The sequence below is a fragment of the Carassius gibelio genome, chromosome B8 (assembly GCF_023724105.1).
Source record: "Carassius gibelio isolate Cgi1373 ecotype wild population from Czech Republic chromosome B8, carGib1.2-hapl.c, whole genome shotgun sequence".
NCBI classification, from domain to species: domain Eukaryota; kingdom Metazoa; phylum Chordata; class Actinopteri; order Cypriniformes; family Cyprinidae; genus Carassius; species Carassius gibelio.
This window is the reverse complement of record NC_068403.1, coordinates 18,810,532-18,837,104: the sequence shown is the minus strand read 5'-3', so window position 1 is coordinate 18,837,104 and position 26,573 is coordinate 18,810,532. Positions and strand designations below refer to the sequence as shown.

Here is a 26,573-nt window from a genome sequence, read left to right as displayed (position 1 = left end):
CATGTTGTATGCATCCTCTCTGGTGTAAGTGAACAGATCCTCCTCATCTTCTAGCATCATTTGCTCCGTTTTCTCTACCTTTAGTTTCTGTTGCTGCTGCTGCTCCCAGCCTTTCTTAGCAGCTTCTACGCGCTCCTACAGTTCACACAAACATTTGACAAGTAAACATTCTGTATTTTGCACATGGCAGGCATAACATGTATTGCAATATGTAAAAATGTTTAATACCTTTATAACCTGTTCATCTTCACTGATATGCAGGTACTCCAGATAGTGCAGTGCGTATCTCTCAATAGGAGTCAGCTAGACAAGCAAGGAGACATTTTTCAAAAGGGACACTAAAAGACATTTATAATGGTACAAACTATATCTTCCACAAACATATTAACCAGCACTAATGTCTTCAACATTGCAACATTGGTAAGAAATGATTTATAAGCTGTACTGTTTTCTTTCAATAACAGTAGTGTATAAAGTTAAATGAACAGCATTTGCATGTTAAAGTTAATGCTGTATGGTATAAAAAACACATACGAGAACAAAAACATTTTCAAGTAACATTTTCTATAAATTTCAATAACCTCACCTGCTCCATGACTGCCGCCAACTCCTCTATCTGTGAAGCCTCCTCTCTCACCCCTTCCTCCACATCCATCTCTTCTTGTCCTCCCACTTTCTCACTTTTCATGTCTGCCTCTGTCTCCTCGACCTCGTCTTCATATTGGGTTTCCTTCCGGATGGTGTTCAGGGCCTGGATGTAGGGTCTGGCCACATGAGGGGGGATAGATTCGGACGGGGAAGGCTCCTGGTGGAGAACCACAAACTCCTCCACCTTTTCTCCAGAGCCAGCCTCCACCTCAAACAAATCTTGAATGGTGCGCTGTGGAGATCCGGCACATATTTGTAATGCGAGCATCGGGCCCTGTTGCAAATTCTAGAGAGCTGCCTCGCTCTCTACTGAAACGCGAGCTCATATCTGGCTAGGTTTCGAAACAGCCCTCAATGGTCAAAAGTAACAGTGATTGCATGAGCGCTTACCTGTGTTAAAAAGGCTAGAGTGTAATCCATGCCCTGCGCAGCTACCTCTCGTATAAGGTCTTTAGTGCCATTCTTTAAAAGCTTCTCCTCAATTGAGTTCCCGCTCTCCAACCTGACAGAGCACAGCGTTAGTAAAAAAAAAAGCTGACAAATGTAAACCTGACAAGCGAAAACATTTCATGAATCCATCAGTCTTACCTGTATATGTGGATGTCTTTGGAGCGGCCGATCTTGTCACACCACTCCTGTGTGCGCAAGTCCATGCTGGGATTTAGGTCTGTGTCGTAAAACACGATGGTATCTGCATCAAACACGTGGCCCATGGCTGAGCAGCAGCGATTGGTCAGGATGGTGCAGAAGATCTGTCTGTTGCGGTTAAACCTCTTGACCTGCTCCTGAGAGTGGTCGGGATGTGAGGAACAAGATGGGTTAAGTATTGCATTTTCTGCATTACTTTCTTTAATTACAGCCCAGAAACCATCACAGCCTCAGTGGGACATGGACTTGGCCAGGGCAACAGAGAATATGTTACTCCATGTGTTTTACCTGTCTCTCCTCTAGTGACAGACTCTCATCCAGCCGTACATAGGTGAGGTGACGATGGTCTAAGAAGGCCTCCAGTATATCCAGCATGCTGGTCATCTGGGTGAAGATCAGCACGCGCCTGTTCTCAGCGCTCAGCTTCTGCAGCAGGATAGACAGCGCCTCCAGTTTTCCTGCAAACAGAAACATCGAAATGTATACCATAACACCAGTTTTATTAAGTACTTTTTTACAGCCGGTTGGAAACTCTGATTGCCTTGTTAAATTGTTTTTATTATTATTTTTACAACGGCATTCCATTGTTGTGATATTATTCAACTCAGACAGGAAGGGGAATGTACATGGACAATTCTTGACCAGAACAAGTTTTAAAAGCTGCTTTTACTACATTTTATTGATATTTATAAATTATAAAGCCGACAATTATAACACATACATTTCCATTCAAAAGTTTGGGGTCAATAATTGTTATTATTATTATTTTTTTTTTAACATTGGGAAATTGTATTACAGTTTAAAATAACTGTTTTTATTTTAATATATTTTAAAAGGATAATTTATGTGATGACAAAGCAATGCCACTTCAGAAATCAATCTAATATGCTGATTTGGAATTTTTTTATTATTATTATCAAAGTGGAAAACATTCTTAATAATAATCAATAAACAGCTTCATATTTTTGTGAAATCCATAATTTTTTACATTACATTTTTGGCTGGATTTTTTTGATGAACAAAGCTAAAAAAAATAAAATAAAAGGATATTTAGTGTGATTTTAATCAATTTAATTTGTCCATTCCGAAATAGAGGCATTTAAAAAAAATCTAAAACATAAAATTTAAGTACAAAGTATATAAAATGTTACATAAAAAAATATTAAAAAATCTTACCAACCACAAATTTCTGAATGGTTCTGTATAAGACAGAATCGTAGCTCTATGATGGATAGAGGATACCATATTGGGAAACATACAATAGTGTGCTTAACTGAATATCAGTAATATTTGTGAAATTTAGATCTGAATGTAACAGAGCTGAGTTGCTGTTGTGGAGCTCACCTGAATCCATCTCCAACATGTGTGCATCAGGGAATCTGACAACAGGAGGATAGGCTAAGTTATGGATCTCTGCGTTGTGTGGAGCGGACACTTCCTGCAGCTGTCGCCTGAATGATTTTTGTGCTAAGCTGTAAGATGGTGGAGGATTGGATGCATACAGCTGAGGGGGAGGGGCCACAGCAGCGGGAAGTATGCAGGAGAACCTTTAATATAACAGGAAGAAGCATTAGATCATAAAAATCTCACAAAACTGCTTTCATGGCAAGAAGTTCATGGTCAAATCCAGACCTCTTCAACAAGGTGCCTGCTGCTGCCTCCTGCTCCGTGTTGGAGAGAATCGCTGAGCGGAGTGGGGCCACCGTGGACACACAAGTCTGCTGAGCCCTAATACAGCTGTCTCTGCCGACCCAGGACCAGCGGGAGTGCTGGGGTGCAGGGAAGGCTGGTGGAGGGCGTCCCCCATAAACGGAGCAGGTCTTGATCAGGTCAGAACCATACATCACAGAGCGTGAGGACCGCCGCTCATTGGCATGAAATAAACTAGCCAGACGCTCTTTCAGCTGCCTGTTTCTTTCCTCGCTTGAATCCTAATTAGACACAAAGACAAGGCTCAGATTCCAGAACTATTTGATTGACTTCATCAATTCCTTCAACATGTCTTTCAAAATCACCTACCTGTGTCGTGGTGTTTGTTGAGTGTTTAGCGTTTGCTCCCATGTCTGTGGTAGCTTGAGTGACTGTGGTGCTTGCCATGGTGGTTGCTTTAATGGAAACAGATAGAAACATAGAAACTTGAGTTTGAGTTCACTACGACAGCATTAGAACATCACATACTTAGGATAATAGTTCTCAACCAGAGGGCGGAAAACCACTAGGGGGCCTTAGCAGAATCTTAAGGGGACACATGGTCTTGGAAGACAGTAGACTGAAATTGTGAAAGTGTTATTTCTATATTTAAAAAAATATTATAAAATAAAATCTTAAAAGTTATGATAATTTCTATAATAAATATATAATTTTGGCTAGCTAAGCCAAGCTCTAAAATATTTAATTAGGTAGAAAGAGAGAAAATTATTCCTTTTATTAGGAATAAAGTATGTAAACCCTGAAGAACATACTTAAAATCTTATACCTTTTACCTTAAATCTTTTGAAATCAAATCAAATAATATTAATGTTAAATTATTGTAATATATTGCAACTCATAATTTCTATAATGAGTGAAAACTGAAAAAAAGCAGGTACAACCAAGTAGCAAAAATGTCCTAGTAGGGCTGTCACTTTTAGCTCTAAAATCGATTGCACAATCGATCGGACCAACCAAGAAAAAAGATTCGAAAATTAAAATAGGGAATCGATTTTGTTTAATGAAATATTTATACTGTTAATTTTAAAATAATTAAACAATATTCACCTCATTCGCACATCTAGTTACAGATGATTCTGAGTTATGAAAAGGACCATTGCAAGCTCACAGCGATAGGCTTTTGTGATGGGAAATTGGCAGTAATACCCCCACCTTGCGCAGCTGTACCTGAGTGTCCCTTGGACATCAGTGCGGTGGGAGCGCGTCTTCTCAACAGCTGGACATATAGTGAATAAACCCCGAACATGAAAATGCTCTGGACCCCGAAAATGTTGATCGACTTATTTTCCTGTCCCAATAAATTTGTAACTTTTTGCGCATTTCAATATGCCTGCCTAGTGCCGCCTAGCCTAAGTGTCGGTTACGTTCAATAATAAAAAATAAAAAAAAAAACCACACATGGCCTGTTTCTCGGGTCCATTTAAAGTTTCATTTTTTGAACAGTTGTTTGAAATTGATTGAATTCTTATTTAAAATAATCTTGGAGATTTTTTAATTGCCTAAATCATAATGCAGCCGGGTAGAAGCCTGCAGTGATGTTTTTCTTTTGTTATGGCAGCAGTCCCCTCTGCATATATATTTTTTGAGAATGTTGCACTCCTTTTGCTGTTTGTAATTCCGCTCTCTTTACGTTCGTTAATTATTTGACATTGAAAAAGGAAACGTCTTTTTTTTTTTTAAACATGGAAAAGCGATTTTACAATCGATTCAACGAACACTTATGTCTTAAAAATCGAAAATGATTTTTTCACAAAAGTGACAGCCCTATGTCCTAGCCTACATTGGGGTTCAATATCTTCTGGGTTTTTATTGTTAACGATAAGACAATATTTTGCTGATTGTGTTATTATCCTCGTACCTTAAGGACAATTTTTGATATTCTTCATATTCTGTGCTGTTGGTCAGTTCATACTGATAGTTAATTAATTCATCTTTCCCAATAAGTTTAAATAAATGTTCACCTATTATGGGCATTTTTACCTTTATAAAGCCATTTTGTAAAATTGTGCACAGTTTTTTTAAGTCAAATTGTTAGAATAATACAAACTTTGGGCTGTTACCAAGCAAGAGGAAACACAGATGCTGCATCTGAAGTGGCATTTAGATGCATTTACACACTACTGTTTATTGCAGAACATGAATGCACTTAACCTGCAATAACAAATGCATGAATAATGTTTTGATCTATTAAACATAAAACACTGTATACTGTTATTTGAAATTATTTAAATAATAAAAATAAACTTTAAAGGTGAAATTAAAAGGAAGTCATTTTTAATAAGTGAGTCATTGTGATTGAACAGAATAATTTAAACTAGTGATTTACACCCACTGCAATGATAGAGCTTAGAAGTGCCAGGACAATTTTTAATATAACTCAGATTGGATTTGTCTGAAAGAAGAAAGCCATATACACCTAGGATGGCTTAAGGGCGAGTAAAAAACAGGCTAATTTTCATTTTTGGGAGAACTAACCCTTTTCGTAGCTTCCAAACATTACGGTTAAATGTCTGATGTCAAATGGATTATTTTAACAATGTCTTACTAACTTTGAACATGGTAGTTGCGTTGAGTTCTATGCAGGGTCAGAAGCTTTCAGATTTCATCAAAAATATCTTAATTTTTGTTCTGAAGATGAACAAAGGTCTTGGAACAACATGAGGGTGAGTAATTAATGACAGAATGGTAATTTCTAGGTGAATTATCCCTGACGGTCAATAGGTGACGATTGATCACTAATGAAAATAACAATCAGCTTCAGGACAGAGCAGTGCCTTACCTTGCTGGGGTGTTGAGGTGGCATTGGGCGGCGTGCCTGAGGAGTTCTGTACAGGCACAGCCTGGGGTACATTAGGCATCACCATGGGTGGCCCCTGTGGCCTGAGAAGAGTCTGTCCGGGGGCAGACACAATCTGCAAGATGTTGCCTAAAGCAGACACATAAACGTATAAGCATCACAATAAGCCATATAATGAGGATTTACTGAACACACATAAAAACAGCTGACACAAGTGAAATATGGAAGTGAGATGAGACAGAGAGAGGATGAATATGGGCTGGACATTACCAAGTGTTCCTTGGAGCTGCAGAGGCTGGCCGGTGGTGAGCTGCCGCAGCTGACTCGGAGACAAAGTGAACTTATTGCCCTGGAACTGCAGGGTCACAGGGGTCTCTGGCTGAGTGATACGACCCTGCCCAACCACCTTCACTACATCTCCACCTTCAGTAGAAAACAGCTAATGTTAAATGCTAGTGGCTGACCATTTATCTCGGAGAAAGAAAAAACATTTTAGTTAGTTTCGGGGTGAGAACGGAAAGGGACATGCACAACCACGGTGTGTTAAACAGGAAGAATGACACTTTTTCCTCAAACAAAAAACCTGAAACAAACCACCTGAAACCAGACTGATTCGTTAAGCGGAGCAAAACAAAGTGGGAGAAAATCTTTGCTTGTATAAAAGGTTTTCCATGTAACAATGGTTACATGTGACATGGGGAGCAGCGCCCACAAGCTTGACGCTCTTTACACCCACAGAAGGACAACTGAAGAAAAGCTGCACTGAAAAGATAGGGAGGCAAAACCATATTAGAAAGCTTCTGGGTCATCCTTCAACTGTACTGCACAAAAAAAAAAAAGATTAGTCATCAAAATGCAGAAGGGAAGAAATTAAAGAAAAAGAAAAGATGTCAAAAAAAGACGACGTGAATAAACTGGAGGCAGCAGGTTCAGTCCGGAGAAATTTCTGGAGGGTTCATGCTAGTTTGTGAAGGGTGAGGAAAGAAACCACTATAGGTCATCTGCTGAAGATTTTCTGCACTTCAAATCAGACTGGAAATATGCCAAGTTTATGGTGTCAATTTGGCTGAATTTGAGCCGAGTATCACCATTAGTTTCTTTGGTGGAAGTCTGTATGCATTTTAGCCCACTTCAGCAGAGCCATACTGTAGTCTCTGATCTTCACGGAGGTCGTTTACTGCTGTGCTTGGGGGCATGATAAGAAGGAAACAGGTGCACAAGGCAGAGGGCACAAAGGAGAAGGCCCATCTGCAGTGAGTGACGATGAGGCCACTTACTAGGCAAGCGTGCCTGGGCCTGGGAGGTGAGCACCAGCCTCTGGGGTACCAAACTGGGTTGGAGGGGGTGGGCGGCAGTGGCATGGGGGGCCACAGCAGACATAGTGGTGACCCCTGTCACACCCAGAGCCAGAGGGGTAGAAGGGGGGTTAGGTGTGGCTCTTGTTAAGAGTGATCCTGATGAGCTGCTGATTGCGGAGGCTAAAGAGGAAGAGGAGTTAACACTCTGAATTAGGGCTGCACGACAAATCGAAATGAAATCGAAATCGCGATTAGACTAAAGCTGTGATTGTCATGTGCATCACGGCTCTGTGATCAGTAGTAAGTCTCCATCTGAAAGTCAGGGGGCGCTCTTGCGTGGAAACTCCAAATACACCCTGCAGAGGAAACCTGGTGGTTGCTAAATAAACTGTTGTGTCTTTATTAGCATTTAAATCTTCTATGGCAAATATATGTTTTTTTCTGATATAATTTTCATTATAATAAAGTATATCCATAATGCAATGCTATTTGCCTTTATCACTGCTTAGAATACTAAGAAATATGTTGCGTGCCTTATTTTGTGTAAGAAACCACATCATTTCACAGAAGGATTTATTTCAAACACCCGACTGAAGTTATGAAGTGAGTTTGGAGTAAAAACATGTTATTGAATGCGGTGTTTTCACATGCAGAATTTAGGCCTACTACACACAGCCGTAGTTCACTGACAAGCTGAATGACGAACTGCCTTTAACTGAGTGTTTACTCTTGTCATTTTGCATTAGTGACACACTATTTTTCTATTTAATATTGTAAAGTTGCTTTGACACGATAGTGCTATATAAATAAAGGTGACTTGACAAGCTACGCAAACAGCTGTAATTAATCTCAAACGATTTCCTTGATTTCAGAATTGTATGATCATATAATTTGCATTTTTTGGTGTAGCTTGTCAGAGATCTATGGCTCTGTGTAGTAAATGCTGCTTCATCTGAAAGCAGGTAATGGAGATTCACCACTAATCACAGAACCGGCTGTACTGTCAAGATGTGCATGACAATCGCATTCGATTAATTGTGCAGCCCTAGTCTGAATGGACCAATCAAAGCGAGTGTAATGGGCTTGAAGGATTAATTTTTTAATCCTCTAAATAAAAAGTTATTTGGGACATAAAATGTTACAATTTGTTACAAAATGTTGAGTTTTTGTTTGGTGGTGAGAGATGCTGGCCCATGCAAAACTCACAGCTAATAGTGTCAGGGCATTGCCATTTGATTGCTTGCAGTCACCATGAAATTAAAACTGACAATTATTTTATTTATTATGATTATTACTTTAATAGAAAACTGTTGTTTAATGAAGCAATTCAATTATTACAGCAGTCAACAAATGACAAAAATCCCATAAATTCCCAATGGACATGTGAAGTCCCAGCCTGCAATTTGATCGCAATTCCCATTTAATGTTGATTTTAAAGAAAAAGTTCACCCAAAAAATGAAAATTTTGGGATTTCACTGAACCCTCATAAAAAAAATATCTAAAACAATTATTTTTACTTGCTAAAGGGCAGCGTGCAAACAGATTTATGAAAGATTTACAATAAGGTATCCTATCTGAAACCCAAATATTGAATCAAATTTTTTACAAAAGCACAGCCAATATTTACCCTTGTTTAACCCCACTGTATATGCATATTTTGGCAAGTCTTTAAATTTTGGCATGCGCTTTTGTAACCAAATTTATTTTCCAATTGTTAAGCACAATCATTGTTAACACACTCTGGCTCAGCCTGTTACACTAGCCATGACCCAAACTCTGGCAACAGGTTTAGTTATAAAATAAATAAAAATTTTGTAAAAAAATAAAACCTGATCTGAACCAACTGCTCTTTAATGTGTTTGATGATGTTTGGGAGGCTCAATGTTTACACCTCTGGGAGAGATAAATCCATTAATGACATGCTTATATTAGTTAATGTACAATAAACTGGCTTAAGATAATGTTTTCTGACGTAAAATAAATCTTACAGATATCACCATTAAGATGGCCAAAAAAAACCACACACATACACAAAAAAACTGACAAGAGCATATTTTTAGGGTAGAAGCACAGCTACATATATCATTTCACTTCACAAAACTTACAGATTGTTATGCAGTTCTGGGTGTGGGAACACATTTGTGTTCGATGTTACACAAGAAGGGGACTTACCCTGTGCAGAAGTGGTTGTGGTAAGAGGTGATTTGCCTCTGGGCTGTGTGCTTGGAGCAGCAGTAGCAGGGTTGGTAGTGGTGGTGGGGGCAGTAGTCACAGTAGTGGCACGAGGGGCCTGAGTGGTGCTGCTAGTCATGGGGACCAGGCGCCCCTCTGGTTTAGTTCCATACTGCACTGGCAGGAACAACCTGAAATTAAAATTATGCAACAATTAGTATCAATTCATATGGACCAATCCTGTTGTACATGTCCACATCACAATAAAAAAAATTATGTGATATAAAAATGTTTAACATTTAATGTTTGCATTAGTATTTAATAGAAAAAAACATGTTCATTCATTCAGCAAGAAAGTAATCCATGCATTATTCTGAAGGAAGTGAAAATTTATGGTGTAAAAACAGCAACATCAACATGAGTATTTTATTATATTGTGGTATTAATTGGTTTGCCTAATTTAAAAATATTATGTCATTTTAATAAAACTACAGAAATCCATATGATATAATTATGGCAGGTATGTGTTCAGAGCAGATGGGTCTGCATGGATGGATGGACACCTCATAGGTTTGATCTTGCATGGTCTGGGTCTGGCTGGTGGGTCGCGTGCATTGTAGATCTCTTCAATCAACTGTTTGGTCATTCTGAGTTTAGGCAGAGCCTCCTCTGACTCATAACGGGTCAATCTGCCCTCATTACCGATTATGTCAAACAGTGACATATCTACAGTCTGGAAAAGAAAATGAAAATGGCCTATCAGTCAAACAAACATTTTTCTTCTACATTGCACAATCCAAGTGTTTATTTCTCTTCCTTACCTTCCACTGGTCCTGCTGCAGGGCTGTGAGCAGTAATGATGGGGTGTTGTACTGCAGTGGTTGACATATATAAGAGTTGTATGTGTCTCTGGGCTGGATCAGGTCTGGATGGTTGCAGATCTTCTGCAGCTGCATAAGAACCTCCAGGACTCTGACAAAATGTCCAGACTTCAGCGCTTCCTGTGCACTAGAAGGCAGTAGAAAGGCAGAGTATCACTCAAAACAGGTGAACTAGAAAAGAGCTGGTTAAGATTGTGTTTGGCTGAATGTGTTCTGTGCTGACCTGGGCTGGATGAGGATGTCCTCATACATGCTCTTTTGCCTCTTGGACAGACGGCACTTGAGAATGTGCTCATACTTCTTAGGCATTTGCTTCTCCACGTCTCTCTTGGAACGGCGCAGGATGAAGGGCTGAATCATCTACAGCAAAAAGGAAGAAAACAAAAACAGGATTGTGATGCTCCAATAAGATAGTTAAGCAAAAGTATATAATTCTTTGGTGAAAGTCAGCAATAACAACTTCCAGCAATCCTCACCCTGTGCAGTCTGATGACCAGTTTGTGGCAGTAGTCCTGGTTCTGATCAGTGCCGGGTTTGATGGGGAAGTTGAGGTATGGGTGAGTGATTCCAGGCAGGAGGAAGTGGATCATGGTCCATAACTCTTTCAGAGTGTTCTGCAGAGGTGTGTTGATCAAGAGAATCCTCTGCTGACTGTTGTGAAGAAAGAGAAAAAAATAACAGGCATAGTTAAAATCAATTACAATATATTAATGCATACTAGGGTTGCCCCTTATATTCGACTAACCATAAAATAAACAAAGAAATAAAAATCCACACTGACGAAGTCACACAGATCATTAACGGCTGGTCATTTCATTTGCTCTTAAAATACTAATTTTTGTTCATAAAGTTAATTTAATGTGCATTATTTTTTGTGCACTCACAATAACAAAAAAACATTGCGCTTTTGTAAAATAATGTAAGCAACAGATGCGCTTTCTGGCGAGACAGTCTGTGAAATTAAGCAAAAAACTGTGTATATTTGTATAGAGAGCAAAATGTCAACTTCCAAATAAACCAATTCAAATGAAAAACAAATATTCTCAGATTAAGTAATCTGTATGAAACATGCATACAGGTGCATCCACTACTACAAAAAAAATTGAGTCACTGTTGCCGACTAAATCTCTTAAAAAGAAAAAAAAAGAACTACTACTTTAGAGCTACTTTATCAAATGCTTAAAATGTGAATGCATCCTCCTTACTGTTTTTTCCTGATTCATTCATAATCATTTATTCTTATGCCAGTGCGCTGTTGCAAGCTTATGCGTGCATTTGAGTGAAAAGGCTATGTAGGCAATTAAAGGCACATTATTATAATTTAAATCGTTTATTAATAAACATGTCATTAGTTGACTAATGCTTTAAATGAACAACTACGAGTCCACCAGAAAAATCTTTAGTCGGAGGCAGCCCTAATACATTCAAAGTATTGTGTAATGGTATAGTGTTATTATAAATTAAACAAACTAATATATATATATATATATATATATATATATATATATATATATATATATATATGATGAATATTTCAAATCAGAAGCACTGACTGAAAGATTGCTTAATTACCAAAACTGAAATAAAAAAGGCTAAATGCACATTCTAAAACTAAATAAACTGAAACTATAAATTGAAACTTAAAATATAAAAAAAAAAATATATTTATAATTCAAAACATTAATAAATAGTATAATATAAAAAAAATGCTAAAATAACTCTGATAGAGTAGAAAGGATGCATAGCACATATCAACCAATAAATGGCAGATATCAATTTTCTATACTTTTTTTTCCTCTGAATTACTGTATTTTCCGCACTATAAGGCGCACAAAATAGAGGATACTGCAGTCAAATGTTTGACTGGGTTAGCGTTATGCATCTACTAGATGGAGCTGTGCTAAAGGGAATGTCAACATTTTGACAGATTATAAGGCACACTGTCGTTTTTTGAGAAAATTAAAGGCTTTTAAGTGCACCTTATAGTGCGGAAAATATGGTAATAAAAAAATAAATAAATCATTCATTAAATTGAATGGTGTTATTTTTTTTGCATTCCTTGTAAACACTTGTTGTAAATGATACATTTACTGTGAATATTCTCTAGAAAACATTACACCAACCGATACTGTATAGAAAACAGTTGCATTGTTCCTAACCTCTTTATGTTGAAGATGGTCTCCCAGTGTTTCTCCGTCATGTTTTTGATGAGCTGCACCTCGTCTAGCACCAGGTGCCTCCAGCGCCTCCTCAGGAAGTGAGACTGATCTTTCAGCAGAAGTTTGTATGAAGTCACACACACGTGGAAGCTGTTGGGCTCACTCCACCTCTGCACACATAAGACAACAGTGGGAAAGTGAGAACATACCAAAACGTGGACAAACTTGGACAAAAGCTACCCAACTTAATTATCAAAGATTTCAATGGCCTATAAACTGATTTGAAAATTATTTTAAGGAATTATCTAATGCAAAACTGATGCAAAACAGCTAGACCACAGCATCAGGGATGGATAGACAGGTGGCAGTATGTGAGAGTACATATCGGGCTAGCTGGCTTTCTCTGGTTCATACCGATCTCTTGTATCTGCGCTGCTTTCTGCTGCCGAGGTATAAGAGTATCTTCAGTCCAGGACACCACCGTTTGAACTCCATCTCCCAGTTTAGCAGCTTACAGGTCCTTACCACCACTAAATGTGGCCCCCAGATACCTGCAACATCCACATGACAACAGAATGTGTTGCATTTTATTCTTAAAATTACAATAAACAAATGCTTTGAGAAGAAAACCAAATGTAATAGTCTATAAATTTGTTAAATGTGGTTGCTGGTGGTACCCTGGTTGCAGGCCAAGTGAGCAAAATAAGCCACAGTCTGTACAGTTTTGCCAAGGCCAGTTTCATCTGCCAGGATGCCGTTAAGGTTTTTGCGGTGGAGGCTTGCCAGCCACTCCACCGCGACCTGCTGGTACTCTCTCAGAGAACCGTGCAGCAGAGCAGGAGGAGGGGAACCACTCTGAGAGGAAGCAGACAATGTGAGACCACTTGAATTAAACAACTGCTTAATTAAATCTGTAATCATCATGTTTTGAACAGTCCCTGTGAGTAAGGGTGTAAATGACTCACAGTTAGAGTGGTCCTGGCGCTGCCTTTGGGCAAAATCAAGTCTGTTGCTGCAGCGACCTCAGCGATATCCTTGGTGGGCTTCCCATCAGGGCCAGAAGCCTTCCGCTCAGCCCCACGGTACTGATCCATACTCAGCAAAGAGTCTATCAGCACTGCATCATGTGGACTGACCAACAGAGAACCCATGTCTGAACAGAGAAGAGCATAAACTGTTACTGTAACATAGGGCTGCCCTTGTTTTTTTATTAAACAATGGTTTAGTGAACAAATTGCTTTCTTTATTATTTATAAAGATATTTATTATTCCCTTGATATTGTAACTGCATGCCACAATTTTATATGGAAATAAACAAGCCTGAAACACTCTAAATGAAAACCTTTAAGTGCTTTTATATATTATTAAGCATCAAATGTCAACTATATATCGGATTGATTTCTTCTTTAAATTATTAAAAAAAAAAGTACAAATATTAATGGTATTATAATGTCATACTAAAACTAAATTTAAAATAATGGGAAATGGGAAAAACTCTTAAGATAGCATGTATAAAAAATGCATCTTAAGCACACAATAACATAAATGGACTTTAAAAGATTGATTGCCGCTTTGAACCATTACGTAATTGTGGCATCCATAATTGTAATCGAGATTAGAAATTTGATTAATTGTGCAGCCCTAACACAAACCTTCAGCCTCCTCTCGGTCTTCATCTTCGCTCTGGCTGGAAGGCTGTGGCCACTCAAAGCCCTCTGCATAAGCACCAGTATATTTCTTCACCAGATCATCCAATGGCACTTCAGCTACAAGACACAAACTCACAGTTTATAACAGTTGCTCTGCTATATGAGTTTTCAGTGGCTGATAAATAAAATAAATAACCAAAAATGTTGCATACTGAAACCACACTGAAAATGGTATAAACTTAATTATTAGGGTGTTCACAAAATTCAATTGCACATTTAAATCCACTAAAAACATTTGAAAACATTATGAAATTATTAAATTGTATAAACAGATTTATATAACTGCATAATGTTACAATACAGGTGCATCTCAATAAATTAGAATGTCGTAGAAAAGTTCATTTATGTCAGTAATTCAGCTCAAATTGTGGAACTCGTATATTAAATAAATTCAGTGCACACAGACTGAAGTAGTTTAAGTCTTTGGTTCTTTTAATTGTGATGATTTTGGCTCACATTTAACAAAAACTCGAATACTTCATAAGACCAATAAAAAAAAACATTTTTAGCGAATTGTTGGCCTTCTGTAAAGTGTTCATTTACTGTACATGTACTCAATACTTGGTGGGGCTCCTTTAGCTTTAATTACTGCCTCAAGTCAGTGTGGCATGGAGGTGATCAGATTGTGGCACTGCTGAGGTGGTATGGAAGCCCAGGTTTCTTTGACAGTGGCCTTAAGCTCATCTGCATTTTTTGGTCTCTTGTTTCTCATATTCCTCTTGACAGTAACCCATAGATTCTCTCTGGGGTTCAGGTCTGGTGAGTTTGCTGGCCAGTCAAGCACATCAGCACCATGGTCATTTAACCAACTTATGGTGATTTTGGCAGTGTGGGCAGGTGCCAAATCCTGCTGGAAAGTGAAATCAGCATCTTCATAAAGCTGGTCAGTCCAGTTCTTCTTCTCCTTAACCCAGGTAAGATGTCTCTGACGTTGTCTGTGGTTCAGGAGAGGCTTAACAAGCGGAATACAACAACTGTAGCCAAATACAAGTCTATATGCCTTCACCTCAGCCTCAGTCCATTCCTTGTGAAGTTCACTCAAATTCTTTAATCGATTTTGCTTGACAATCCTCATAAAGCTGCGGTTCTCTCAGTTGGTTGTGCATCTTTTTCTTCCACACTTCTTCCTTCCACTCAACTTTCTGTTAACATGCTTGGATACAGCACTCTGTGAACAGTCAGCTTCTTTGGCAATAAATGTTTGTGGCTTACCCTCCTTGTGAAGGGTGTCAATGATTGTCTTCTGAACAACTGTCAGATCAGCAGTCTTCCCTATTGTTGTGAAGCCAAGTGAACCAAATTGAGAGACCATTTTGGAGGCTCAGGAAACCTTTGCAGGTGTTTTGAGTTGATTAGCTGATTGGCATGTCACCATATTCTAATTTGTTGAAATAGTGAATTGGTGGGTTTTTGTTAAATGTGAGCCAAAATCACCACAATTAAGAGCCAAAGACTTAAACTACTTCAATCTGTGTACACTGAATTTATTTCACAATTTACTATTTGTTACACAATTTGAGTTTTACTGAAATAAATTAACTTTTCCACGACATTCTAATTTATTGAGATGCACCAGTATGTTTCAAATATTTTTGAGAAGGCATGATCAATAAATGCCCAAAATCAGTATTATATAATTCAGTCTGTCTAAACATGTAACACGCTATGCTCATACATAGTCTGATTAGTGCAGGGCGGATTGACCAAAAATTTATATCACGTTTTTTTTTTCAAAATTATATATAAATTTTTCCCGCAAACAATGCACTTCCACTTTAATTCAGCGCCTGCAGCAAAGCAAAAAAAAAAAAAAAAAAAAAAAACATTACGTTAACAATCGTGTTTACCCTCAGCACGCCTCGCAGTCGCTGCTTAGAAGTGCAACATTGTAAAGGGTCCGTCTGAAACAGTGTCGCGTGGCCGCGGTGCAGCATAGCGTTCGTTTCCAAACGCAGAGTATGCCGGTATATTCAAAATTAACATCAGAACGAAAATATACACCAGTTTTCGGTATGAACCAGTTTACCACCCAGCACTAAGTCTGATACATAAAAAAAATAATAAGGAGGAAAACAAAAAATGTATCACTGTTTAAAGACATGCCCATAAGTTTAAGATGTAAAACTTACCTTCTTTTGTTAGTTCGGCCAGCTCTGCTTTCTGATCAGCTGCCACCTCCACAGCCTCCTGCTCCTCTATTGTACTTTCCTCATCTTCAACTGCAAAACAACATTAGATCAATCAGCAGCATGCACGCAGAGAACGGTCAGGAAACCATGTATAAATGTGTACCCTCTACATCCGACAGCGAGGTGCTTGACTTTCTCTTGCGGGATATGCCAGTCTCTTGCTGAAAGGGAAAAAGGGGAAGACAAATTGTCAAATACAATCAAAGGATGAATGAAGCAGCAATGAGGAAGGATCTCAGAGAATTCATGGAGAAGATCTTACCCCTTTACTCTCTTTATCAGACTTCTCTCCAGTGGACTGGGTCACTTTAGCACACTGGCCTGTAGCAATACAAAGTCTCTTCTGAATTAATAAACCAAGTCTGAACATTCAGTTAAGACAAACCAGATAACATTAATTAATCTCACCTTTACTCACAGCCTTCTGCAAGCCAAGAACTTTTTGTCGTTTGTCATAGATCTCAAAACGCAGCTTGATTTCTACAACCTGTGGTAAGACAGAGAGAGAAAAAAACTCTTTATGAGGAACTAAGACAAATCTCCACATTCAGCGGAATAGCATTTGTCACAGTGAGATTTTGTCCAAATGTGAATACTAATTTATAATAAACATGATGCATTAATGAAACCAAACAAATGTCAATGAGGTCTAAGCTTTTTTTTGACTCATACAAAACATTTTAAGTTTATTTTTCATTTATGTTCCGGTACTTAAGTAAAAGTAAGTGTTGTTATTGCTAACTAAAACTAAAAGTTAAAAACTATTAAATTTAGGTCTTATTAATTGAAATAAAATGTAAACATAAGACGTTAAAAAGAGAGAAATTTTTTTTTTTAAATTAATGTGGCCTTGGCAAGTTACTAAAATTACTAAGTTGAAGTACTAAAATCACTAAAACTAGAATAAAATCTATAATAAAATCCAACTCGGGTATTAATAAATAGTATTATGATAAATACTAATATAATTCTAAAATAATATTGGTATAAATGACATGTCAATGTACCTGTTCAATATTGGACCAGAAGTAGTCAACCCCGCGGGCGATGGTGCTGGCAATGTGCCGCAGCCTCATCTCCTCCTCCCTCTTCTCACGTTCCTCCATCTTCTTCTGTTCAACATGGTAACGTGCACATGTGCGCACAAGCTGCAGAGAGAAACATTGTTTAACTTAAAATCAAAGTTGAATTTTAGCCTTTACATCGGCTGTACATATGATCATTTATTTACATTAAAGTGCATATAATCAGTTTCTAATATAATAGACTGAGTGCGAGTCTTCTCACCTTCTTGGCAGCAGCCATCTTCCAGCGCCTTTCCTGGGCAAAGTCAGCCGCCATCCACTGCATCTCCTCCAGCAGGTAGTCCCAGTGGGATTTGGGCCTGCAGGCCTCCTGCAGCTTGGGTAAGCGGCTAGCTGACCACTGGCCTTCTTTACGGAGCTCTGCAATGCGCTGGTTCACATGACTCTCCTACAATAACACGTTACACTCTTGTGTGATATACTATAGGCACCATATACTACAAAATGTGCTACTTTCATGCATACTAAAAGATCCTTTTTGCTTTAAATCTGAGAGTTCTCACCAGCTTGGCTTGTTCTGCTTGCTTGTCCTGAGAGCATTCCTGTGAGTTCTGCCCAACTGGACTCTGACCCAAACCAGACATTTTCAGCCCGGTGGTGCCATTCGTGGTAGTGAGTTTGGACTGGGCAGCAGGAGAGAGGCTGGGGACAGTACTGGGGGTGCGGACCGGAACAGAAGGGTGTGGGGAGGAGAGAGAGGACGGAGATGTTAGAGGAGCAGGAGACATGGCAGGGTTGGAGAGAGAGTTGGACAGCAAACGCTGGGCAGGCTGGGAAGAATCTGATCCAGGACGCACAAGTGCCACAGTCTGAAAAAGAGAGAGGATAAACTCTAACAAAATATACTGTTGCAAGTAGGGCTGTGCAATATATTGAATATTCATGATACAGTCAGAATGATTTTGAATGACTTGAGTTTGATTCATTTTTTTTGTAAATTAGTGGAAACCACCCAGTTAGTTCAAAATTCAACTGTTCATTTGCATAATCCCTGAAACATTCTTGGAAGTCTCTATGTGGCATGTATTTATGTACAAGTGTTCTGGTAAAAATTTGATAAAAAAAAGTGTTTAGGTATGTGTGTTGTTGGTCTAGTGTATTTAATTAAATAATTTGACTAAACTCATTTTTTTTACATATATTTAATAAAAAGCCTTTAAGATAAGGTCACGACAATAAATGTTTCCTCGGTGGGAGAAGACACTCAACACAAAGTGAAAATATCAATAAAGACTTAAAAACTCAATTGTTCGTTTGCAAGGCTCTGCAATTTTTGGAAGTTTGGAAAACATGCTTTGATTGTTTATAGTTTTACAGGGTTTTTTTTCTGTAAAGATCAAGGAATATTATTTTATCTATATTGCCCAGTGTGTTTACTGCAACAGTACGTAAATCATTTTCATTCTCCAAAGCAAGAGAATCCAAAAGTTAGAAATGTGCCCATCTTAACATACTTTTATTAATATCATCATAAGCAGAACAAGCTTTTGTTAAATAAGGAAGACAAACTTGTCAATGTGGTTTTCTGTGGCATAGTCCTAAATGTATTTTAGCATACTCACTGCCTGTCCAGGCTGCATGACTGACTGCTGCATCTGCTGCTGCATCTGTAGGTGGAGTCCTGACTGCATCTGCTGAAGCTGTGCCTGCAGCTGGGCATGTTGGTTGACTGGAGCCAGCACGGCCCCGGCACCTGGCACCTTTACCTGGAGCTGACCACCAGCCACCGGAGCCTGCTGGTCCACCACCATGGCCTGACCCTGGGACAGGGAGAGGGGCAGGCCAGCCATAGGGAGCCCACCCTGGGGGAGGCGGCCTGGAAGCTGTGGGGGTGGCGTGTGGAGGCTGGCAGCATTCTGGACCGGGGGACCTTTGGATGGGTCGTACTGTTGCTGGTTCTGTTTCTGCCCACCAATCTGGACCGTTTGTGGAGTCGGTGGCATCCCTCCTTTTATGGGGGTCAAGATGAAGGAAACAGAACAGAGAGAGGAAAGAGAGGAGAGAAAGACAGAGGGAAACGGGGAGCAAAGAAGAGTTCCATAGAAGGAGAAAATGAAGAATTGGAAACAAAATATATTGTCTTAGCTCATGTCTGTCTACAGAGACCACGAGACTGCATTCTATATCATTTTTTTGTTGTCGTTATAAATATTTTTACAAGCACCCTAATGGGCCAATATAATGCTGTATTTTACATTTAATATAACTCTTGATATCTGATGTAATTTTTCTTGTTTTAAGATAAAATTAAAAGAATGTGTCTGAGTCATAGGTCTCCAGCAATTCAGAAGAAATTATACTTGGTTTAAAAAAATGCAAAGATTAGTAATATAATTTTAACTGAAACATTATTTGTATGACAATTAAAAACATTTCTCTCCAATTCTCATTACTTTGATGTTAGACGATATTGATTTTATAAATATTATTATAAAAAGACTTTATACAGTATCTTGTATAGCATTTTGTTAATGTAAAACTGTCAAATATTTGTACTGGAATAAAATATTACAGAATATAAAAAAAATCATTGTAATACAGTAAGATGTTTCATGATTAGTCACAAAAACTGTGCTGCATTCTTTACGGATCTAAAAATCTATTTTGATTGTGGGGTGCAATAGATCTCAAGACACGACTTTACCCATTTGTGTTTCAACTAAACTTCTTTTGTTTTTTATGGATATGATGTTATGAATTACCAGCAATGTGCTACACAATGCTGGAGAAAAGGGAACATTAATGAAAAATACTGTTCGTGTCACAATGACTACATAACAAAAATCAAAGAAGATATACAAGTTCTAATGAACGAAAATTAGAACTCGTAAATGTGAAAATCAAAATATTTTGTTCAATGCTTAAAAATACTACTATGAAGAACAAAATTAATCATGCATTACCATTGAAATATCCATAAGTGGAAAAGTCTAGAAATAACAAAGAAACAAATGAAGAAAACAAATTATAACAAAACAGGAGAAGATCTTGAAAGAAAAAGAGGCACAGAAAGGTAATGGACACGACTGAAGCACTGACACATGAACATGCACGAAGCAGGTAATGTCCGGAACATCTGCGTTAATACTCGAGCTACACAACAGCAAAGCAGAGGGTATAGCAGTGGAATGACAAGGGAAGTTTAGCACAGAAGAAGGTAAAGCCCAGCTTTAAACACTAAGTATCTCCCTCTTTTAGCATTTCATCATGAGATAAATTACCAACTATGTCAATTTGTCAGCTCCGAAGCTTTCTGAGGTTAATCTGCTTGATTATAAGGTCCTTTCCTGAGCGCCACTTTTGGCACCTCACCATCAGGTCATGAAGCAATGTTATGGAAACCAAAGATGAGGGTGGGAACTGAAAACATGGTGACCATAAAACGAGGAGAAACGAAAATAACTGGCTAGATGAAGGGAGCCAAGACTGAAAATGCATTTAGATTCCAAGTTGACGATGCAGTGAATTTAGGGAAGTGAAGGAGGAGCTCGGTAGGATCAGGAGAGGAGATGTCAACTATAAAACCGCAGAACTAAACGCAAAACAAACACTATGTGAAACAGGACATCCCAGTGGCCAGTTTGGGGCTCATCAGCTGATGAGCCTTGAATGGAATCAGAGATGCCAATGTGGCAAAGAAGAACGTAAATGGATGAGGTGAATGGCTCAAGGAACTAATGAACAAATCATAAATGGGAAAAAATGTGATGTCTTCCAAATTGATCTTCAGCTGTATCTTCTGCCCTGCTGTCCCTCTGATGCTTAGAGAAAGATTTTAAATGAGGGCTGAGTCTGAACGGAGTCCCAACAAGTGGATCACAACTGGTAGATGATGCTTGGAAGGAAAGGTGGGATCAACTTTGGGAACTCTGGAATGAACCCTGACCTCCAGCAGCATTGAGTAACGGTAAAAAAAAGATCGGATCTGTCCCGAGACGCAGCGGCGCTCCTACCTTGCGCTGTAGGCATGAGCTGCTGGAGGGGAACGCCGGTAGATCCTAAAGGAGTTAGAGCGGGGTGCTGGAATATCATCCCATGCCGACCCACATCCATCCGGGACCTCTTAGCCTGATCTGGGATGCAAAACACACAATACCCTCAAAACGAAAAAAAAAAAAAAAGAATCCCTCCCAAGAAATCAGATATAGAACAGGAAAAACCAAAAGAAGGAGAAATAACACTTGGCACATGGCAATGATGTTTGCACACCAACAGGTAGCTGTCGGGAAGCCTCGCTCCCCGTTTTCTGGATTACAGGCTTCAAACACAGAGCTGGGGAAAGATGCTTGAATACTGAGTAAGCAGAAGCAAATTGGAAGGGGAGAAATTAAAAGGAAGGACAGCAAAAAGAAAAGCAGAAAACAAAAGGGGGAATAAAGAAACAAAAGAAAACAAACCAGGCTTCCACCTTTGCCCTGCGTCAACGTCGCCCTACCTGCTTGAGCCATGGCCTGCTGCCGCTTGAAAGCCTCCATATCCACAGGGTTCGAGAGGCTGCCACCTGCCACCCCGGCATGGGTCTATGAGACCGAAAACAAACCAACGAGAGAGTCTCATTCACACACAGCAAAAACAGTACTGGTGACCTTAACTTAAGCTCGCCTGATTATGTCTAAGGTCACAATTCTGTCAAACCACTAAATGAAAGCACTATCATACTGAATGGTAACATTTTGGAAATGTTCTGAATGATTCCTTCTTCACATTTCTACCTGGAACTGCTGCGGAACAGAGAACGCTGCAGACACGTTGGGTGGGAGTTGTGTAGCTATAGCAACAGGAGTCACCGTCTGTCCATCCTTTCCAGTCACTACTTTCACCTGAGAGGTTGTCATAGAAACAGATGAAAGATACAAAGCAAGATAAAAAAAGATCTTGATATTTCCAAATGAAAAAGAGAGCAAGAGTTCCATACAAAGAAAAGTTTTTTGTAATGGGTCACAAAGGCATCTGTGACAAGATGATTTGTTCTAATCACTTAAAAATATATTGATTTATGAAGTTATATAAATTTTGATTACTTTTTTTTTTTTAATTGGGAGGGGTTTTAAAGAAATTTAAATAAATTATTGGCTTTTTTTTTTTTACCTCATCATTGATGACCTCAGACTGCTCTTCCTCCTCCTCTTCATCTTCAATGTCAAGATCATTTTGCCTCAGGTAGGTGAAGAGAGGCACACAGGGCTTTTTCTTGAAGGCAAGGTAGTCCATCATGTTTCCTTGCAGATGCTGCAGGAAAAAGAGCTCAATCAGGTACTCCTTGAACACATCCTTCAGACTCTCCATCTTCTTTGCATGATGCTCCAGACACTGCTTCCTCAACTGCGCCACTTCTGGATTTGAGGGTGCGATCTCCTCCAGCTTCTTCGGCTGCATCTTCTTCATGCTGGTGGGCGTCAGGGACTGGTTGGCGAGGCCTTGGGGAGGGTTGCTCCTGGATGGGCTGGATGGAGGGATGGTGGATGGGATCCCAAAAGAGGCCGTTGCCGGGGCCGCCACACCAGCCACAATGCCTTGCGCTGTCTTCTCAAAAATCATGGGGCGAGCTAATTGGCCTTGGATGATACTACTGATCTGAGGAGGCAGATTGGAGGTGGTGATGTGCCCAGGGCTGCCCAAGGTTGGGAGAGCAGCCCCTGCCGCAACAGGGCTCTGTGGCCCCAAATGGTGAATGGTCCCCCCGGTTTGGGAGTGTGGCTGGGACAGCCGTCTTTCTCTGGCAACCCCAGGTGTCCCAGGTGAGGTTAGCTGAACGGCTCCAGCTGTTGTCGGAGCCAGCTGAGCCAATCCTGTTCCATCCTGGTACACAAAATGACCACTTCCAGGTGGGCTGCTCAAGTTGATTTGCCTAACCATTATACCTGCCTCCACAAACCGCGTCGGGCTCTGACTGCACACTCCCAGAGCTGACCCAGGAGCGCTCGACCTGGGCACAGCCTGTATGGGGACAGGACTATGCTGGGTCGGACTTTGAGGCTGCATTGTCTGGGGCAAGGGTGATGTCACCACGTAAGACGAAGACGGTTCGAACCTCCACTGCTGGGGCTGATGCTGAAAGCTAGGGGATCCTGGGCTCTGGAGAGGAAGAGGGGTCAGGGTGATCTGCTGGTTCCCAGAAACCATTGGTCCCACGTTCTGTAAAGTGATGTTCATGTTCTGGCCTGTGACTGGACTCCGACTCATGATGATTTGGTAATTGGGAGACTGGGGTGCAGAGGGACTGGCGGACGGAGCAAAAGATGTCACCGGTGACTGGGGGTGATTGGCATTTGCCGCCTGTTGTTGGGTAACCGCCATGGGCTGGTGCTGTTGTTGTTGGGGCTGCTGTGGTGGTTGTTGCTGCTGCTGTTGGTCTTCTGCCTCAGATCCAGTGAAGGACTTGGATCTCTGAAGGTTCCTCTGCACTTTTGGTGGGCCTCCTCCATGGTGCATTGCGTGGCACTTCAACAGTTTAAAAGACACTCTGTGGGGAGACAACAGTGCAAGATTTCTACCAAGCAAGTATATTTAGGTTAGACAAAGATATAGAAATTCTTACTAAACCTCAATGGAAAAAGTAATTCATAATTTGTAGAGACAGGCCAATATATATCTCAGGCTCAGAATAATATATATATATAAAGGAACAGTATACACAATTTTTTTTTACCTATTTTTATGTCGTTTCAAACAGGAATAACTTATCTTCAAATCACAAATTAAGATATTTTTAATGAAACCTGAGATACTTCTGTCGCTCCATTGAAAGTCCACCGTTCCAAAACTATCTTTAAATATGGTGTGGAAGCCTAGGCAACTATGAAGTTCGTTTTCACAGGTCATGCAAGCATGTTTAAGTTTCTGTTTACCATATTTGATGTGCTCTATGTATAGGCTATGCATTGATAAACGTTTATATCTGAATAAAATCTTTAAGTAAATAAATTCATCATCATAAAACGACTATGGATTACTTTTTACAATGTCTTTATAAACTTTTTGATTCATGAAAGACTTTCATCGTCATTTTGGGCCTCATTTATCAATTTAATATAGAAACGAGCACAGATCCATGCGCACAAATCAGTTTAGGACAGAGTTCACGTGTGATTCATGAAACAATTGTATTCTGCCAGTCTCATTGTATGAATGATCGCACATTGACAAATGATAAAATGACGTGAGATTTGATGGTTGCCACCCCTTATGTCCATATTGATAAATATTGATATGTTTTACATTGAAACGTTGAAATTTGAAATTTTCGTATGTTTGTTTTGTAAATGAGACCCATAATGGACCATGCAATAAGCTTAAAGCTGCAGTCTGTACCTATTTTTGGTTAAAAATGATCCAAAAATGTATATTTGAGCAAGTACATGACCAGCGAGTGTTCAAAACTATCTCCTTACTTCAGCGTGATTCACAATGGTTAGCTTATAATAATATTTTCTTATTTGAGTTTTACGTGTAGGTTTTCATAGGAAACGTTTGCAAATTTGAGCATGGACATCTGTAAACATAAAGAAATTGTCCTGGCTTTTAGGCTATTGCATGTGAGGATCCTGCAGGTGACGGATCATGCATAGCCTTTTTCTCAAAGAAGCAAGAATAATTAAATTAATCATTTTGATGGCAGATTGTATTCCAGAAAGGAGTGTTAACACTAGAATACAGTACAGACTGCAGCTTTAAGTGTTATTACCTCCTTCTGTCAGTTAAGAAATCTACAAACAGCCTTGTCAATACATTCGTTTTTTTATAAACTATTTTTGTTCAAAAATCTAAATATTGATGTTTAAATATTTTTATTACTCTATCACTCATCCAAGGTGATTTACAGTGTACTTATTACAAGGACAATGGATTGATCGTAGAAACTACTCAAATCTATTCCTATCTAAAGCAACAATTCAATGTAAAACGAATATCTATACAGTATACTGACAATTTATCAAACAAATATCAACTTGATTGTTTATATATTGTAGCAACATGTAAATATTTTATCGCCTGCACAAATCTTCCAAATGCGACTACAAGGCATGAAGATATTAAAATATGATAAACAATAACATCTGTTTTTAAACAATGACCTGGCCCTTCAGTATAATCAATACTGTATCGATTAGCTATAGACCATCATCTAACTACTCTCCACCTCTCGCAGAAATGTACCAAGGTAACAAAGGATTCAGCTAAAACATTACAATTACTACAGGTGCTGTCATTACATTAAATGTTTTTTGCCACTGTCAACAAAAATAAAATAAAAAATGAAAAAACGTAATAGAAAAAACGCTGACAGTTTCCTACTCTGTTTGAATCAGACCCCGTGTTAACTTCTTAAGATTTTACACTAGTAATTATGGTATTTTGGGGGGGTAAATAAGTTACCTTGATACTTTTTGAAAGCAGTAACCCCACTGTGGAATTGACAACCCGGTGTTTACTCTCTGCTCTAACGGCTGACTGACACAGTGAGCCTCAGCCTGCTAACGTTACTGCTAACAAACCCACCCACTCTCCGCTTATCAACACATAGCTATTCCTATCCAGTGAACACACGTTTAACACACCTATGTGTATGCTTTAAGTGTATGTAGAGGTGTAGTATATGCAAACATACACAGAAGAATATGTTTGAGTTTCCGCTTGCGGAGCATTAGCTCGCCTTGCTAAACACAAACATCAACACGCGCCACTTACTGTAAAATCACCGTCCTGCGCTCCGACCATCCACTGGAGCTCTATCTTGAGCCTGAGTGACAAAACACCAGTGTTTCCACTCTCACAAACACAACTCTCAATTAAACCGTTATAGGCGTCTGAAATATATTTCTCTGTGAAACATAGCGATAGACCGATTTTTTTTTTGTCTTTCTTCTCTGAATACCCGGAAACACTCGACTCCGAGCGTGACGTTGACTTGACTGACGGGCTCTTGCCCAATCGCGTCATAGAAAGAAAGCGTAACGTATGTGTGAGGGCGGGGCTACCGTAGGTTTTGCTTCCCTTCGTTTTTTTTTTTTTTTACTGTCTATGGGTTTTCTTGCAGCGCTACAGAACGAGTTACTAGTTTGCATGATTGAGTATGAGAATTTATTAATTATGCGAAATTATGTGTAATTAATCCATATGAAGTAGCCCTAACACACATATTTAATGCCTTAAAATCTTGGCAAAGTAAAATCTTTTAACGTTTCCACTATTGTTACAGGGATTTTTTTTTTAGTTAATTCTAGGCCCACAATTCCAGCTACTGTTTATAGACCAGAATTTTCATAGCATATTTTG

General features: G+C 39.2%; 1 protein-coding gene across 5 annotated transcripts in view; it reads right to left on the bottom strand.

The window, feature by feature from the left end:
• The window catches only part of LOC127963106 (E1A-binding protein p400), a 37,935-nt gene extending 11,724 nt beyond the window's left edge, over window positions 1-26,211 (bottom strand). For 2 of the 5 annotated variants that reach the window (XM_052562813.1, XM_052562814.1), the window contains exons 1-35: window positions 25,986-26,211; window positions 22,386-23,760; window positions 22,010-22,117; window positions 21,733-21,817; window positions 21,251-21,370; window positions 18,860-19,245; window positions 17,801-18,106; window positions 17,500-17,685; window positions 17,220-17,360; window positions 16,621-16,699; window positions 16,475-16,533; window positions 16,316-16,373; window positions 16,153-16,242; window positions 13,967-14,080; window positions 13,280-13,467; window positions 12,992-13,169; window positions 12,729-12,865; window positions 12,315-12,484; window positions 10,632-10,806; window positions 10,379-10,515; window positions 10,096-10,282; window positions 9,838-10,007; window positions 9,275-9,465; window positions 7,081-7,281; window positions 6,074-6,226; window positions 5,786-5,932; window positions 3,316-3,401; window positions 2,929-3,227; window positions 2,641-2,843; window positions 1,585-1,754; window positions 1,237-1,433; window positions 1,039-1,150; window positions 587-880; window positions 229-303; window positions 1-135 (exon numbers count right to left, since the gene is read on the bottom strand). In XM_052562813.1, coding sequence (XP_052418773.1) covers window positions 1-135; window positions 229-303; window positions 587-880; window positions 1,039-1,150; window positions 1,237-1,433; window positions 1,585-1,754; window positions 2,641-2,843; window positions 2,929-3,227; window positions 3,316-3,401; window positions 5,786-5,932; window positions 6,074-6,226; window positions 7,081-7,281; window positions 9,275-9,465; window positions 9,838-10,007; window positions 10,096-10,282; window positions 10,379-10,515; window positions 10,632-10,806; window positions 12,315-12,484; window positions 12,729-12,865; window positions 12,992-13,169; window positions 13,280-13,467; window positions 13,967-14,080; window positions 16,153-16,242; window positions 16,316-16,373; window positions 16,475-16,533; window positions 16,621-16,699; window positions 17,220-17,360; window positions 17,500-17,685; window positions 17,801-18,106; window positions 18,860-19,245; window positions 21,251-21,370; window positions 21,733-21,817; window positions 22,010-22,117; window positions 22,386-23,729 — 6,681 coding nt within the window. In that variant the 5' untranslated portion in view covers window positions 23,730-23,760; window positions 25,986-26,211. Of the gene's footprint in view, window positions 136-228; window positions 304-586; window positions 881-1,038; window positions 1,151-1,236; window positions 1,434-1,584; window positions 1,755-2,640; window positions 2,844-2,928; window positions 3,228-3,315; window positions 3,402-5,785; window positions 5,933-6,073; window positions 6,227-7,080; window positions 7,282-9,274; window positions 9,466-9,837; window positions 10,008-10,095; window positions 10,283-10,378; window positions 10,516-10,631; window positions 10,807-12,314; window positions 12,485-12,728; window positions 12,866-12,991; window positions 13,170-13,279; window positions 13,468-13,966; window positions 14,081-16,152; window positions 16,243-16,315; window positions 16,374-16,474; window positions 16,534-16,620; window positions 16,700-17,219; window positions 17,361-17,499; window positions 17,686-17,800; window positions 18,107-18,859; window positions 19,246-20,200; window positions 20,228-21,250; window positions 21,371-21,732; window positions 21,818-22,009; window positions 22,118-22,385; window positions 23,761-25,985 lie in introns of all 5 variants that reach the window. The other 3 variants (XM_052562815.1, XM_052562817.1, XM_052562816.1) reach the window with 3 other exon arrangements.
• Between the last annotated feature and the right edge of the window lie 362 nt (window positions 26,212-26,573).